This window comes from Falco peregrinus, chromosome 12 (genome assembly GCF_023634155.1).
Source record: "Falco peregrinus isolate bFalPer1 chromosome 12, bFalPer1.pri, whole genome shotgun sequence".
In the NCBI taxonomy this organism is placed as follows: Eukaryota; Metazoa; Chordata; class Aves; order Falconiformes; family Falconidae; genus Falco; species Falco peregrinus.
This window is the reverse complement of record NC_073732.1, coordinates 5,324,054-5,341,226: the sequence shown is the minus strand read 5'-3', so window position 1 is coordinate 5,341,226 and position 17,173 is coordinate 5,324,054. Positions and strand designations below refer to the sequence as shown.

Here is a 17,173-nt window from a genome sequence, read left to right as displayed (position 1 = left end):
TTTATTCCCTCTGGGACACCAGTCATGCACAAGATGGCAGTCCCCATGCGATGGCAGCACTGATTTCTTACCACTCTTGTAGTTTTAACAACAAAAGTAATGTCACAAAAATGCTTTGCTTTAACAGGGTGAGAGTTTGCTAATAGAAACCATCTGCAAATGAGAAGCCTTCAAAAGCACCTTGTTACTCCAACTGACACCACATCCATCCTCTCTTTCAATTTGCACCACGTACACCCTACCCTTCAGGACCTGATTGTTTGTACTCGCTGCCATACACTCTCACTGTTTCTAGATTTCAGATGATGGCACGACTAACAGCAAATATGCTTTGCAGCTTTCCAAAGAAGAGTGACCATAAACCAAACCCAAATAAATACATAAAGCCCAGACCATCATCCCTCACAAATTGCACGCAGAGGCTATATACAACTAAGAGCTGTAACATCAAAAAAAAAACCAAAAAAAAAAACCAACCCAAAAAACCCCCCAAGCCCTGGGGGAGCTGGGGGAGAAAAAAGATCACCTTAACGTTAAAAACAGCACAGCCAAAATGTATGTGGTTTGAACAGAGCACATAAAGGGTTAACAAAAATATTTAAATCACTTAAACAAACAAATCAGTCCTGATAAGGTGTCTGGAAGTAAAAACAAGTGATAAAAGTGTCTAAACTGTAAAGTTAAAAACCTTGCACTTCTTTTTCATTTTGATACATAGAAAAACATAGACCACTGATTACAATACTGGTTTCATTTTATGCACAGATACATTTTTAACACCGGTAATATACGGTTTTGAACCTGCTAATCTGTTCTTAGTTCAAGCAAATTCTGAGGCTGACCCATGGCCACCAGCATAATCAGAAAGAGATAAAATGCAGATTTATATACAGTACTAAACCACTTAGAGTAGGCTCCCACCACAAGCTTACAGAGGTTTCCTCAGGTCAGTCTGGCCTGGAGCTGAGAAAGCAAATTCTTTCAATACTTGTTTAAAAAACCAAACCAAACCAAACAAAAAAACCACAAAACACAAATTAAAAACCAGGAACGATGTTAATTCACTTCCTCTCCACTTCCAAACATTTTGACTTTGTAAGCGTGGTCCTGAAGTTGCTGTAACATTAATAGTGTAATCAGGCTTATAGCCACTTGCAATGTACAAACCATTCTCATCTTGCTATTAACTTTCCCTTCACACAACGAAGGACACAGTAATTTGGGTTGGAAGGGACCGCACCGATGCCAACCTGCCACTAAAGCACAGCTTCAGTCTTGGGCCAGGTTGCCCAAGCCTCGCCCAGTCGCAACAGAGCAGCAGTCGCAATACAGCACTGCCTCGGGGCTGGAGACAGCACAGCTGCCCTCCCACCCAGTGTGTTCCTCACACCCACGCACAGCTTTTCCTGCTGCAACATAGGGCTGCTGCCTCTCGTCCCCCCCACGCCTCTGTGATAAACCACTCTTTAGTCAGCAGCCTGACTGATAAACCACTCTTTAGTCAGCGGCCTGACTGATAAACCACTCTTTAGTCAGCGGCCTGACTTCGGCAGCCCTGCAGTCTGGAGGCCCAGGCACAGCTGGCGCCTGTGCTGCTTGGCTGTCTCATCAAGTATCTCCACAGCACTGCAGATAACCGGACAGGGGCATGCAACTTCTTGAAACTTACAAACCACACTTTATTTTCAAAGCAAGCAGGCCTGTTTTCTTTCTCTGCTTAGTTATAGGGGTGCCTTGGTGTTTACAGCACCGGCTGGGCAGGGACTGCTCGGTGCCAGCATGACACCTCACCAGCCCTGCAGGCAGGAAGATGGCAGAGCAGCACAGCGCCCATGCCTAGGAGCCCCGGCTGGTGGCACAGGGAGCACGGCACACCTGGGGGCACCCAGCGCAGGCGAGCACGGCCAAGAAGCCCAAGGAGGCTGCGGGGCGTGAGTGGGGCCATGCACAGCAGGCAATGGGCAGGCCGGGCAGAGGAGGCAGAGGAGCAGACACGGCGAGGCGCGGTGGGGTGAAGTGCAGCAACACGGCAGAGCAAGGCGAGGCTGAAGCCCCAGCTGCCTCCCTGCCTCCTGGGCCGCGGCAGGCTGAGCTCTGCATTAGGAGACAGGCTCTGTATATTCCAGAGGGCTTCTAGAAAAAGAATATATCAAGACCATGGAAACCCCCAATGGCATGGCGCCAAGGCTAGCCGCCGACGGAGCACGGAGGCAAAGAGCTGCCACGCTCATCATGGCGGCCACAGGGGCTCGCGGCGCCACGCCCGCTATGGCGGGGCAGCGCCGGGGTGACCCGCTCGACATGGCGGCCGGGCCAGGACGCGGGGCGGATCCGACCCGCTGCCGGCCGTGCCCCCCGTCCCGGCACGGCGCCGGGAGCCCCGCGGGCGCCCACCGTGCTGAGCGGCCTGGCGGCGCGGAGGAGCCCCGGGGCCGCCCCGGGGGGTGTGAGCGAGCGGCTGCCCCGGCCCCGCCGCCGGGCGCCCAAGGCAGCGCCCGCAAGATGGCGCCCGGCTGCCCCGGAAGGGCTTGGCGCGCGGGGAGGCGCCCAACATGGCGTGGCGGTGCTGGGCCCGCGCCTGCGGCCCGCGGCCGTACAGGTACGGCCGGGCCGGGGAGGGGGGAACGGCGGCGGGGGACCGGGGACCGGGGACCGGGGAGGGGGCGGCCGCGGGGGGCTGGCCGGGCGGCCACGGCGGTGCTGACGGTCCGCGTCTTTCCCCAGCAGGCTGATGGTGCTGCTGGAACCGCGGCAGGGCTTCCGCCGGGCACGGCCGCGGCCCGAGGAGCCCCCCGCCGCCAGCGCCGCCGAGGCGCGGCCCGGCCCGCCGCCCCCGCGCCGCAGCCTCTGCCCGCCGCCGCCGCCCCGCGCTGGCCGCCCCTCGCCGCGCCGCCTGCTCAGGCCGCTCCTCTTCGCCGTGGGGGTAAGTGGCTCGGGCCGGGGGCTGTGGGGCCGGCGGCGGGCCCTGGCTGTCAGCCGGGGCCGGGGAGCGAGGTGAGGCGGGGGCGAGCCCGGCTGCCTCGGCCGGGGCCGGGGGACGCCGCCTCGCGTTTGACTGTCCCCGCTGTGGCCCAGTTCACAGGCTCTGCCTTCGGATGCGCCGCCATCTGGCAGTACGAGTCGCTCAAGTCGCGGGTCCAGACCTATCTGGAGGAGGCGCGGGCGGACTGGCTGGACAAGATACGGCCGCAGAAGAGGGGCGACTTCAGGAAGCAGGTGGGGGGGCCCGGCCCGCCGGCACACGCGTGGGCCCCGCCGCGCCCCAGCACGGCCGCGGCCTGCTCCGGGGGGCACGCCTGGCCGCCGCCCCGGCAGCCTTTCGGCCTGCTCTGCACCTTGGAGAAATAACAGCTTCTCTGCAAATTGCAGCAGATGCGTCTCTTTATGAGAAAGACAGATAGAATTCGTTCTAGAAGACTGTAACTGGCAATACCTGCAATGGCTACACTGGGGAAAAATACCGTCTTCACCCTGAAATGTGGGGAAGATGGGTCAGTAGTAGCAGCTTGCATATCTAAACTTGGTACCTTTTGCTTTTTCACTATAAAAAACACCCAAACTATTCTTGCTGCATCTCAGCGTTCTCAAAATGACTGTGGGTTCCCAGATTGGACAGAGCTAGCTTAAATTCTGAACCTTAAGCATGAGATTTTTTTAATGCTCTGGCTCCTGAAAAGCAGTTGTATTTTCAGCCTTCACAAATACGAGGGTTTAGAGAGCTTTTTTGGTTTGAGAGCTGACATTTCATTGCAAGTACTTTGGGCAGTAAGAGCAATGCAAGTGCTGCAAGACTTATTACACATCTAGGTGACATCCCAAAAGTATCACTCGTTTAGTTTTTAATTAGGTGCACGCAAAACTAACTAAACATGCATATTTGTTTTACCTTTGTTTCAAGGTTACTGTTGTGGCTTGTGGTAGACCAGGCATGATTACTCTTCCAGGTCTGCTTGTTGAAGGGAGGTGGGGCTGAATGTGGAGCTAGAGTAACACAGGGTCCTGCGTAGGACGCAGAGGAGGTTTTGCAATGTGTGTTGCATGCACTCTGGCACCACTTTTGACATGGGCACGTGTTGTGGGTTAGCCCTGGTGGGCAGCTAAGTGCCACACGGCTGCTCTCTCAGTTCCCCCACAAACCCTTAGTGGCATGGGGGAAGAGGAAAGGAACATTAAAAGCAAGAAAACTGGGGGTAAAGATAAAACAAGAACCAAAAAATTGTTTGGTAAGTGGGAGGAGAGAGAACACAAAACAAGTGATGCAAAGGCAGTCACTCATAGTCTCCTGTGGGGGGGCCAATGCTTGGCCAGTTCATGAGCAAAAGATGACTAAACCTCCTAAAATCCCATCTTTTTCCTTTTATTGATGAGCATGATAGTATATGGCGTGGAATATCTCTGGTTAGCTTGGGTCATCTGCCCAGTTATATCCCCTCCCAGTTTATTGCACACCCCTAGTCTATTCACTGCAGGGGCAGAGTGAGAAATGGGAAAGATCTTTTGATACTGTGCAAACACTGTTCAGCAAAAGCTAGAACATTAGTGTGTTGCCGGTACTGTTTTAGTCAAAAACATAAACCACAGCACCATGTATGAGCTCCTATAAAGAAAACTAATTATACCCTAGCCAGGCCCAGTACAGCATGCTTTCTTGCTCATTGTTTATGAACCGCAGGTGAGATTATGATTGTAACTTAATATTTTAAATAATTTTGGTTTTATACTTTTGTTTTCCTTCAAAACCTGAAGGGAAAGATCTCATAATCAGCTATCAAAAAAGTAAAACAAAATTAACCTGTTGTTAATAGGCTTAAACTCCCGATCCCTGTCTTCAACTGGTTAAGTTCTATTTTAAAAGTTCAGGATCCCCCAATAGTTTCTGAGGGCATCTGCTTCCTGTACTGTAGAAAAATCATGTTTGTTTAGTGTTCATATACTGGAGAACTTTGTAGGAAATAACTGGTATTGGTATCCTGTGCCAGAGAATTAAACAAAAAAAAGCAATGAAGTTGTTACTTTGGTAACGAATAGTGAATTATTTGTTTCATACAGCATTATTTCCCCCTGCCTCCAACCTACAGATAATTTTTATGACATCGTCCCGATCAATATGGTTGGAAGGTCATTGAGCTATCAATGAAATATTTGTCCAAAATTATTCTGAAAGCTGAGGAAGAGAAAAGGGGGTGGAAGTTGTCTGTGGGCTGACTACACTCAAAATAAACTTTTTCAGGGGTTTTAAACTTGGAGGAGGGCTGGGTGAGCTGGACGCAAGAGGGAATGGATTCCACATCTTGTGAGCCACTTCTGCAAAAGTGACCCTGGCACAAAAGTGGAATCTCTCAAAGGTGGGTGGTATAATGTTAGACAGCATTAGGGTGAGGCTTAGTCGAGGCAGGATTTATGCTAACTTTGGCTAATCTGCTAAAGTAAGCATTATGGGTTAGATCCTTACTTAGTACAAGCAGAGTTAAACCCATGGAATTGTGTAAAATAAATAAATAAAATCCCATTCTTCTTGAAGAAACTCTTCATCTGTGTTGGGATATTTTATAAAAAGGAGGGTAGATACCTACTCTTGAGTAAGGAAATGCCAACTTGAAAGGCTAAACCAATCAGAAATAAAAAAGTTTAAAACCGATTTACTTAACAGATTCCAAACAAATGCTTTCTGTTCTTAAAAAGGTAGCGCTGTACCTGACTGTTTCTGAAACTGCAAATAACTCTGCAGTGGCATTGATGTACAACAATTCCGTTCCAGGTTAACAGCTGGTGGAATAACCTGACTGAGGGTCAGCGGACTGTGACAGGTTTGTGTTAGCTTACAAGTATTAGGCATTCACAGGAAGAGAAATATGGCAAACAGGTACAGTATGTTAAAACAGATGGCTTTCATATCACGTTTAGGTTGTTAGGCCCAAAGCATGTATAAGTTTATACCTGCACCACACTATTTCTGCTACACTTCCTTGCACAAACTTTTTTGTATGCATTAAAGAAATTCCTATGCATCTGTACGAGAAAGGGTGAAGGATTAACTAGAATCCTCTCCCAGCGACTTTTTCTCAGGAACTGTGAAAACCAGCAAAAACTTTCAGAAGGAACAGGCATTTATATTCCACTGGTATGTGGAAGTAAAATTCCCTAATAGTTGCATCTTGTCTGCCGGATGATGTATGTAAAACAGCAAAAAAAAAAAAGCTTGTGAGCTTTCCTTTCATTACGATATAGTTTTGATTGGTTAGCTTAACGTCACTTGAAGTCCCCAAGATAAATGTAATGTGTGGAGAGAATCTGATAAGAATTTGATTCAAATCCAAATGACGTAGCTGAGCCATACCCGCTGTTACGTATTCTATGTTAAGTATTTATTGAATCTATATTAGTAGGTGGTTAGCATCAGGTTACTTAAATGTTATTTCCATGTCATTTACTTTTCTACAGAAGCATTTTAGAAAAAAAATTGCAGGCAGTATACTCTTTGATGAGTTGACTCCCAGTCTGAGAATAGATTGCATAAGTGCTAAATGTTTTGGGCAAAAATAATCTCAGACCACTCAATTTACAAGTGCTGTCATGAATTTTTGTATAATGCTTTGAATTGCTCTTCGACATGCAAACCAGGTCACGAAGCAGATACAAATACGGCATTTGGGGCAGGGGTCGTGAAGTTTGATTATGCGCTCTCTAGAGTGTCCCTCAACATCTAGTTGATCTAACAAGCAATACAAACTCTGGCTGGTAGACCCTGAGCTGTTCAGCTACTCGCCCTTGATTGCTATAACACAGTTGGGCTTATTGCACTGCAATAGTTGACAGTTTTGTAATGTTTTGGTTTAGCATGCAGGGAAAACATTTCCTCTAATAAAAGAGCATGGTGAAACAGGATGGAGCATCAAAAGACAAGATAATTGAAATGTTGATTCTAGGATTTATATATCGTAGCTTTCCACAGTTCTTACATTTTGTTGCAAACTTAATTATGTGACATTTACCACTATGTAAGGAATCACAATTATTTTCCTCTTTAATGTTTCTAGTTGTTATAAAACATTTTAAATACCTGAATGCTTGGATAGAAATAGAGAAGGCGCTTTAAACAGGAAATGATGAATTGCATCATTATGTTTCTAATAACTTATATTTTTATTTAAAATAAAGTAAGATTGCAGTAAACATCTGTGAAGTAAAAAGCTGCATGTTTGCTGTCTCCCAAAGGTGACTATGGCATAACAAAGCCAACTCATTTTTTTATGTTTGATCTGTAAATGTTACCTTTACAATTCCCTCAAAACCAAAACTCCCAGAAAAATGGACAGGATGTGTACTGTGTGTTTGTATGGTTCCCTGTGCCTGCTCCCCTCCATGCGCAGCTAAATGCAACCGTGCAGCAGATTGGTGGCATTTGGGAATAAACAGCTAGAGAGGGAAGAAATGGGACCTCCTAAGCTGGCTGCTGTTTCATTGGTTCTACAGTGAAACAAAAGTTTGAGACGATCCTTTGAATGTCTTCAGATTTTCTGGACTGTTGCATTCATTGCACTTAAACCAGTAACAATTAGATGTCGTATTTCGGAAGGACTTCCACTGTATAAATCTAGCTTCTGGTATTTTTCTTTGCTTTTTCTAAACTCTACTGCTTTTAATGGAATAGTGAAGAAAGAGGATGATTCTTGTAAGCTTACTTTTGAATGCTTGTTTACAGTAAGCATTATGGTGTGTTATATTAATAATTTGCTTTTATACTTTTTTTTCCTCCCCTCTTGATAGGTATTATAGCTGCAAATGTCTTTGTGTTCTGTTTATGGAGGCTGCCTGGCATGCGACGGATTATGTTTACATATTTCACTTCAGATCCATCCTCCAGTAAGTGAACAGTCATGTGGGTAACTTTTCTACGTTGGGATGTGATTGAACTAATGATAATTAGGAATTGATGTAATTGATCATACTGCAGAAACTTCAGATGATGCATGGCTTGTAGCTCCCATCACCCACGAGCAATCTCAATCCTACCCAAACACATCATTCTATCTAGACAGTAACTGGTTTGAGGGGAGAAAAAAAAAGTTAGAGGATTGTGGGGTTTTTAAAACAAACAAAACTGGTGCTTTTCTAAATATTGTAATGTCAAAACTATTGCCTGCTCGTTGGCCTTTTACTGCATTCAGTAGGATGCAGCTCCTGCCTTTGTGAAGGTGAAGAGGCACTTCTCCCAGTGATAACAACCCCTGCTGCTTTCCTGGACAGAATGCGAATCGTGCCATGCTTTGGGAAGGAGGAAAATAAATTGTACTGTGTAATGCTGTTCAAAAATTACACTCAAATGTGATTTTATTCCCCGCCCCCCCATCCCCGGCAGTGTTCTGTGGGATGCTGGTAGAACAGTCATCAGTCACATGCATGTGTGCTTTTGTCAATAGACAAGCATTAGTCTGTGTGTTATGTACGGAGTCCTTGTTTCAAAGCTGTGCTTTGAGTCACATTAAAAAAGAAAAAAACCACACATGCAAACTTGGCTTTCACTGTGGAATGTTTTGAAGAGGTTAACTTAGGAAAGCAGGTTGCTGGTATTTAATGGCATTAGTTTTCATTTCTACAGTAAAGAATTAAAAGGACAAACATGCATTAGGAGAGTACTTTATGCTGTCCTCTTAGTTTCTGCCAAAAAAGTGGAAACCCAAGCAATTCTCCACATGCACTCCAAAGCTAAGGACAGCTGTTACACAGATCTGAGCATCAGTCACCCCAAAAACTATTTTAAATAATATTGACCTTCAAACCTTTTAATTGGCTTTTTTGCATTTTCAAGGCCGCTGTTTCAGTGAGGAGAGCTAGTAGCTTTCTGAAAAGAAGACTAGTTTATCTTTATGAGTCCATCTCTGTAGCAACATAATTTTATATAGATGCTCGGATAATACATTAAAAATCTTTCACCGTATACATACATAAATAAAATCTCTTTTTTTCCTTTCCAAAGCACAGGAGTTTTGTCATAAGATAAATGTTTTATATGAAACATTCCCCAGTAGGTAATTAAGGCTTTCTAAAGTAGCTGTACAGCTTGCATACCTGTAGGGCATGTGTTCTACCTTTCAAAAAGTATTGTGTAGAATTTGAAGTTTGTTACATTTCTGGGCTTATTACTTAGCTTGTATTTAAGAATTCTAAACATAATTAGCCTCTATTATCTTGATAAATTTCTATTCTGCATTGCATGCAAGTTGAAGCCAATTGGAACACTGACTTTTTTTGCTTCAGTAATTGTTTTTCTCTTTTGTAGGAGCCCTCTGTTCTCCCATGCTGCTCTCTACATTTAGTCACTTCTCTCTATTCCACATGGCAGCAAATATGTATGTTTTATGGAGTTTTTCCAGCAGCATTGTCTCTCTTCTGGGATGTGAGCAGTTCATTGCAGTATATCTTTCTGCTGGTAATGTTAAAATAGTACTTATATATCTTTACAACACTTTAAAAAGTAGAAATATGTATTCATGCAAGTAAAGTGTGTACATGGTTAATAGATGTATGATGGCAGGTGGCCATTGCTCAGTCCCACTTACTGCTCTATACTAACTGCAGTACTTACTTGCTGTCATACAGAATTTTGATGGGTTTAAGACACTGGGCTTCAAAATATATGACAATACCAATATTTGGTTTTAATTCATGCGTAGCTACCAAAATAAAATAGCTCTTAATATAGACTCATGGGAGTTTTGTGGGAAAAGATGACAGTTGATTCAAGTTAAAACAAACAAAAATACCCCAAAACAACAACAAAAGCCCCACAGCACCTACACTAGCTTCTTTAGGAAGATGTTCAGGTAACACTGTTGCACTTTCTGATGCTTGTCTGCATTGCTGACATTGTTTTCAGTAGTCTTTTTTACTTCCTAGGGGTTATCTCCACTTTTGTCAGTTATGTTGCTAAAATGGCCACTGGAAGGTTTGAACCATCCCTTGGAGCTGTAAGTATCTCAGAATATGGGAGACCTTCTAATGATCTCTGAAGCTATTTTCGCTGCCTGTTGTATTCTTTAACCTGCTTAAAAGCCAAGAATATATTTGGGATAATGGAAACTGGGAAAGTTTACCAAACCCAAGTAACCAGGCTGTGATTCCTATGCAAGAACTTGCCTATTCTTCAATTATGTTGACTGTGTTGCAGCAGCAGCCCAGAACTAATGCCACTTAATGCTAATGGCTTGTAAATGAGTCCTTAACAGCAGGAGCTCCTGTCACTGAGCAGATATTTCAGTTCTATAACTTATTTCATAAATGTTGTTTTGTAATTGTGTATCAGTCTGCTTTAATTGAAAATAGAATATTTTAGAGTGAATGTAATCAGACAATCAAAATCAGCATGTGATACTAGTGGAAGCTGTAGGGCATGCTGTGCAGAACGGGCTGCACTCCTGCCAAAAGTCTCACAGTATAAAAGAGACAAGGCAGGCTGAGGAGGTGGTGGTGTCTGTTCTTTACAAGTACTTTTAGTAGTAGAACATTTTAAAACACTTAACTTGCTATACATTTGAGGTGAGCCTAGCCATTTACCAAGTTCTAAAGGCTTCTTAACTTTACTGAATAATGTTGATAAAAGCCAAAAGTCAGATTCTTATTTTTCAATTGCAATGAAAAAATCCACTGAGCTGTCCCAAAGTTAGCATTTTCGGTAGTGCTTTCTATGGATTGTCCCTTTATCTTGTGAATTAACTATACCTGGAGCAAGTTACTTCCCATTCGTCTTACTGATCTGAAGTTACTGAAATTGCCACACATAACATTAGTTGACTGTATTTGCAGCCTTTCCATTGAGATGTTTCCTGGATACAAAAGCCCATGGTCAGTTCAGTACAGACCAGGGAATTGCTTGTTTCATTGACAAAAGATTTTTGTCCTTGTCCATCTGTTATTTTCCTTGTTTTGGTACAAGCTTCAGAATGATTCCCTTCATCTGAAATGTCTGTGTTTGATTAATACGATTTCTAGGGTTTCTGGGGAAAAAGCATATTAACATAAACTGTTACCATAAAAATCAGGGAGGTTATTTCTTACGTAAGAGCATCTGAGGGCTATTTTTTTCCACAGTATTTATGATTTCAGATATTTAAATTAAATAAGGGTGTCTTGTTCTATTTTTGTTCTGAACTTTGCTGTGGTGCTTTTTACTTTGAGGTTTACCACAGGGACGCGTTTGAAAATAAAAGAAAAAAAGGAAAACATGTTCACATGCAGAAAAATAAATTTTCCTTTATGTAACGTCTCGGCTTACTTTTGTCTGTTTTAATGTGTTTACAGTCAGGAGCTATAATGACTGTCCTTGCAGCCGTATGTGCAAAGATGCCAGAAGCAAAACTAGCCATCATATTTCTTCCAATGTTCACATTTACAGCAGGAAATGTAAGTGCCTTTGAACTTCAAAGAAATCCTACTCTTTAAACATTTTTCCCGTACCTCTCCAGTATCTGAGCGTGTGTCCTCTTTGTTTGTGTTTCCAAGCTGTTAATTTTATTTTGAACGAGAATACAGGTCATGGAAGTCCTGGAGACTGGTTCTGAATTGTTGCAGACTAGCACAGTCATGACACAAGTGTGTAGTGATTTTTAGATTTATCCCAAATTCCATCCTCCATGGATATGTTTCAAATCTGATACTAAGAGGTGAAGGAGGTTGGGAGGGACTTGGATGCACCTGTCTGAGGAGATGGGCACACACATATACTGTTCTTTCTGTGACAGGTGATATTTTTTTATAGGAGCGCTCGTTAACAGGCTAATCTAATACTGATACAGTCTTTCTGAAGAAAAATTTATCACAATGAGAAACACAGAATTTCACTTCTCAAGGGAAATAACATTTCAGCCCTGGAGGACTACCTGCTGCCTTATTTGGATTCATACCATCTTTTGATACTTCCAACAACACTGCTGGGATTAGAAATAAACTACTGAGTCTTTTCTTCATATGTAGTACCAGGACTCCTTCTTTGTTTCATTAAGTTCTTTTAAGCACATCCAGTGCCCCATTTAAGAAAAGCATCTCATGTATGTCTTGGCTTTAATCATCTTAATCATCTTTGGTCTACTAAAGTTGTTTTACTGTTTTAATTTAAGCGGTTAAGCTTTGTCATTTGAAGATCATGAGATTTAATATTTTTTTTGTAATTGAAGCTTACAGATTTGAGAAAGCATTCTTAGATGTAGCTTCTGCTTGAGTGGACCTGTTTTTTTGCATGCTACCCTTTAACTGGATCTTTCCTAAAAAAGATTGCCTGGGTAGAAATATTGTCAGAGCCACAGAGAACATTGTCATGAGGAAGTACTCCTTGCAGCAGTAAAACAAGAGCAGCATTGGCTATTGTAATATAAATGTTGGAATGATTTTAGCCCTACTATATAATTGTATTTCTAAGCTTTATGTACTCCTTTAGCCTACCTTACGTACACTGTAATCAGCTTTTAAAATAAACAAGCCAATGTGGCACAATGCAGCTGCTATTCTAACACATACGCTTAAGGAAAGAAATCCTAAAAGTAACATTTCATCCTAACATTAAATCTGTTGGTCTTTTTGGAATGAGGTGTTCGGTGAAATTTTGCATAATTACAGTTATGGTGGTTTGTGTCTCCTGAGGATGTGTGCTGTGGCTCACGCTGTTTCCAGTCATGGAGTTGTTCACCATCATCCTGATTTTCTACCTGCCAATGGATATGTCATTTAGGAGAGTGTAATGATGAATTTTTATCAGATAAGGTGACAGGGATACTGCCCCACATGTTCCATCCACTAAAGGGTTGTGTTGGGGAGGACACATGCACATAAATCTAAGCTATGTCAGAATTAGTGAATGAGAATGTTGCAATTACATCTTTTGTGGTGTCTTTTATTGCATGTACTCTTTCAAGTAACTTCCGTTTTTCTTTTTTCTGACCTGAGTATGGAATGTATGTGTAGCTTTAGAAATGAAGATTGGAAGAGACTTGAGTATTTGAAAAGGGTACATTCCTACCCCACAATATTCTGTAGCTGCTTGTGTCTGTGTTTTGACAGCACAGTACAGCTAAGCACTGAGTCTGTTGTTTTAAAACAGCTTGGTTTTGTTTAGTTGTTTGGTTTTTTTACAGTGATTGCTTTCCCATAAAATTTATGTGATCCTTTACGATCCCAGATTTTTACTTTCTGCCTGAATAGGAAATGCTGTTATCAGTGACCATTACATGCTGTGACTGATGCTCTCCATTCCATATTCTGTTCCTTTCCAGGCTTTAAAAGCCATAATTGCGTTTGACACTGCAGGGCTTGCTCTAGGCTGGAGACTTTTTGACCATGCTGCACATCTCGGGGGAGCTCTCTTTGGAATGTAAGTCTGTATTTACTAACTTCTGTTTGTTTCATGTTTAAATTCATCCTGTGATTTTTTTCCTCTTCCTTTTATCTCCGAAGTATGGGGTTTTTATGGAAAGTTATCTGAAGTAGCACTGAAGACAACTCAGTCTTTTCCTTGTAGTGCTATAAAATTGTGCGGGAAAACTTAACAGGTGCTTAGAACTGAAAGAAATTGAGCTGAACTGCCTTAGAATGATAGATTAGATGTCAGGTTGTTCTGTCACCATAACCCGGGCTGGCTGTCTCTGTCCTGCTCCCCCCAGCACATTGAAGAGAGCTACAAGGCAGGAAAGATTCTCACAAAACACAGCATGGACAAATTAAAATAACTTTAGAATTAAACTGCTGAGAAAGTTTCTTTGTCTCAGTGTTCTCCCCCTAATTGCCAATTTAGAGCGCGCTGCAGAGTTAGTATAAACTCAGGCCAAATTCCTTCGAGCAGCATCTACTGCTGTTTCTCAGTGCTGCTGTGTTGTCTTTGTGTGGAACCTTCTTAATTGGGAAGAAGTACTAGAAATCAGGTTGCAGGAAACAGTTCTGCATTGTTCCATGTTTGAACTACATTACCCAATGAGGTTTTCCCCTCCTATCTGATTGCAGTGTTGTTTTAATTTGTGCGCTTATTGCTAAGAGTATTTTTAAATGGTTTATGTAGGCATTTTAAAAGCTTACCTGAGATTTAACTAGGCCAGACAAAGTGCAGGTGGAAGACTCCTATTTTGGTCTATGAACGTATTTGCTATTTCTTAGCTTCGGTGTCGGTAAGTTCTCTGCTGCAGTGTCTCCTTTTCCCCCCTTCTCTGGCATCATAGATGCATTTGACGTAGTCTTGCTGATTCATAACTGCTTTCTGCCATGGTGTATCTGTATCAGCTTGTTCATTATAATGCACATAATAGGATAGCAGTTGCAGTAAAAATTTTCTTGACTTGGCAAGTGTCTTGCCTTCCTCACCTACATAGGTTCTACCTATATGTTCTACTCTGATCATTTTGGTCACTTCATCCTAAAACAGGGCCCCTAATTAGGGCATATGGCCAATGAATGGCCAAAGTATTCTCTGTACATTGCCTCACAGACAATTGCCTGCTTCAGAAAGCAGCTATATGATTTAAAGGAATCGCCAGTTTACCTAGCGCTGGCTGATATGGCTCATGTAAAAGTGTTTTTGTTGTTCAGGATGGGGGTGTGATGTTAGGTTTGTGGGAGAGCCTTCAACCTGTTTCCATGCAGTTGCTTCCCTTCTCACCTCTTCTCTCCACCATAACCTCCCTTGCTTAATCACTTATTTTAATATTCATATATCAGCATTTATAGTTCTCTGTGAGTGTAAATTAAGCTAGAACACTTTGCTAGATTAAATCTTCATTTAGATGGTTACAGAAGAAAAGGCACTTTGAATGGAATGTGGCTGTTCATTATGGGACAGTTGTATTTACATATGAGAAAAATACTTGGTGTTATTGGTAAAGATTACCATAAGCAACAGTAGTGTTTTTAACAGTCTTCTAAATGGAAATAGAAGTAGAAATGAAAGCATGAAAGTAAAGGCATGAAAACCATTCATTCTCAGTACTGAGTCAAGCAAGAACACAAAGAGGTTAACAATTAGGAGTCGAGAGAACAAGTGGCTTGCCTGTCATTGCTGCTTTCCAAAAATGTTGTTCTTAATGCCTCAGTTTTTCTTGTCTCCTATACTAAGCATTTGTGTCACTTGCATTTAGTGATCCGTCTTTTCCTTAGATACAGAGGAAAGTTGGAGTTAAGTTTTAACTCATTTTTTCTTTCTCAGATGGTACGTAACTTATGGCCATGAGCTCATATGGAAGAACAGAGAACCACTGGTGAAGGCTTGGCATGAAATGAGGACAAAGAATGCAGGAAAGGGAGGAGGTGGAAGATCTAACTGATTCTGATCCTAGGGATTCCTGGTGCCCGAGTGGTGTATTACTTGAAGACCTGTCCTCAGATTGGTGTTGAAGGTTTTTTTGCTACTCCACGTTAAGCCTCTAAGGAGCTGAAGTTTCTGTTGTAAACTACAGTTACAAAAATGCGTATCAATAGAAAATGAACTCTTGACAAAGGTGGAACAATAAAGGTTTTTATCCTATTGCTTTCTGAAGTAACAGTCTGCATTACCTTTCTTAAAGGAGAATGAAAAAAAAAGCTTTCCAATGAAGTGACCAAAAGCTCTGTCCAAAAAGCTTCAAAACAGGGTACATCTGGTTAATACTTAGGAAGATCGACATTTTTAAAACTGAGGAAGTTAATGGATCCCACATCCTCCTAATGTCAGCCAAACAACACTAGGTGCTTTTGTAGAAGGCATGCTTCAGACAGACTGGCCTGAACGTAAGGCTTAATGTGAAGTTCAGTGGTCTTTATTGTTGAAAAGATTGGATAAGCCAATGGTCTCTTTTGGTCTTCATCCTGAAATACGTGAAGCAGTACTGGATTGTTTGCCAAAGCTTACGTACTGGTTAATGGGCCAGCTTTATTCATCAGCTGGGGCTTAGTCAACCTATTGTTTTTCATTTCTATCTGCTTCCAAGATGCTGTCACATCTTGTTAGAATTTATGACAGTGATACCTTTTTCATAATCACATGCAGCGGAAGAATGATTTACAATGTGGTTTTGGATATTTTACTATGAGTTACATTTCTTTCTATTTTCTTACACTGCAGAATTTTTTTCTTATTTTAAGCTTTGCTGTATTGCTAGTCTCCTTTAAGGTTTTTCTAAGAATTTTAAAATAGTAACATTTGGTTCAGAATGTGCCTGTTCTAGAAAAATAAGCAGCTTCAGCAAAAATAGACGAGGTGCCTGAGCTCAGCAACACTATAACCAGGAGTAATTACTAAAGTAAACCCAAAGTGTTCCTATTACACAAATATTAGCAAAAAATTGGACTTCAGTTGTGCTGCTATTCCACGCCTGTCCTGCAAGGATGACTACCAGACCCCTTGCAAATGGCTGAGGAATCTGCCCAGATAGGAGCTGGTGGGTTCAACCCCTTAACTCTTCCCTGTAGGCTGAATTAGTCATTCTAGATGGACTGACTTGCCAAAGAACATTTTGCATTTGTAAGAAGCAGCTTGTGCGTTTTTTACTTTACAACAGTGCCTTGCAGAAAATAACATCTCCTGGAAGGATAAAGAAGACCTAATACTAAATGGCACCAGTTGTAATAAATGATGGCATACAAAAGTGCTGTAAGCTCCCTTACTGCCACAGGCCGGTGCTCAAGTCTAAATCTTTTTCTCCCTTGGAAAATGAGGAACTTGAGGATTTGTTCCTTTAAGCGCCTGTCAACTTAAACGCTTAAAAAATGAAGGAGTTGGGAGTATCTAATATTCCTTTGCTCAGCTCCAGAAGCTTTCTGGCTTTCAGTTCCTAATCCATCACTTCTTTCCTACTTCTTTCCCTGGTACTCAGGACAAGCATGCCGGTTTTTGGGGCTTCAGCCACAGTGCAGCCCTGCCTGCCGCAGAGGGCAGCCGAATGCGCAGCGAGGCTCCCGTGCCGCTGCCAGCAGCCACCGCCTGCCGCGGAGGCAGGGAGAAGCCAGCAGCATCAGAAGATGGCCACTGAACAGCCTTGTCAGAAGGGAGTATTTCATACCAAAGAAGCTCAACAGCCATAGCTCACAGGATTTCGCATGTAGGTGTTCTACCTGTTTGATGCTTATCTGTTGTCTTTGTCCGCTTCCTTTTATTTTTGCCCTCCCGCCCTTCTCTTCCTTGCATTATGTCTTGTCCACTCAAGAACTTGCCTCTCTCTTCAAC

General features: G+C 42.8%; 1 protein-coding gene across 6 annotated transcripts; it reads left to right on the top strand.

Annotated features, from left to right (window-relative positions):
• Positions 1-1,764: 1,764 nt before the first annotated feature.
• PARL (presenilin associated rhomboid like) lies at positions 1,765-15,508 on the top strand. Of its 6 annotated transcripts, none has more exons than XM_055817249.1 (10): positions 1,765-1,931; positions 2,728-2,923; positions 3,076-3,216; positions 5,759-5,807; positions 7,768-7,863; positions 9,281-9,430; positions 9,898-9,968; positions 11,299-11,400; positions 13,263-13,360; positions 15,179-15,508. In XM_055817249.1, exons 1-10 carry the CDS (start codon positions 1,780-1,782, stop codon positions 15,294-15,296), a joined length of 1,173 nt encoding a protein of 390 aa, XP_055673224.1. In that variant the 5' UTR covers positions 1,765-1,779; the 3' UTR covers positions 15,297-15,508. The 6 variants fall into 6 exon arrangements, with proteins under 6 accessions (XP_055673224.1, XP_055673223.1, XP_055673227.1 ...); XM_055817248.1 differs by having other exon boundaries at positions 2,725-2,923; XM_055817251.1 differs by lacking the exon at positions 1,765-1,931 and adding an exon at positions 2,448-2,599 and having other exon boundaries at positions 2,725-2,923.
• Positions 15,509-17,173: the final 1,665 nt, after the last annotated feature.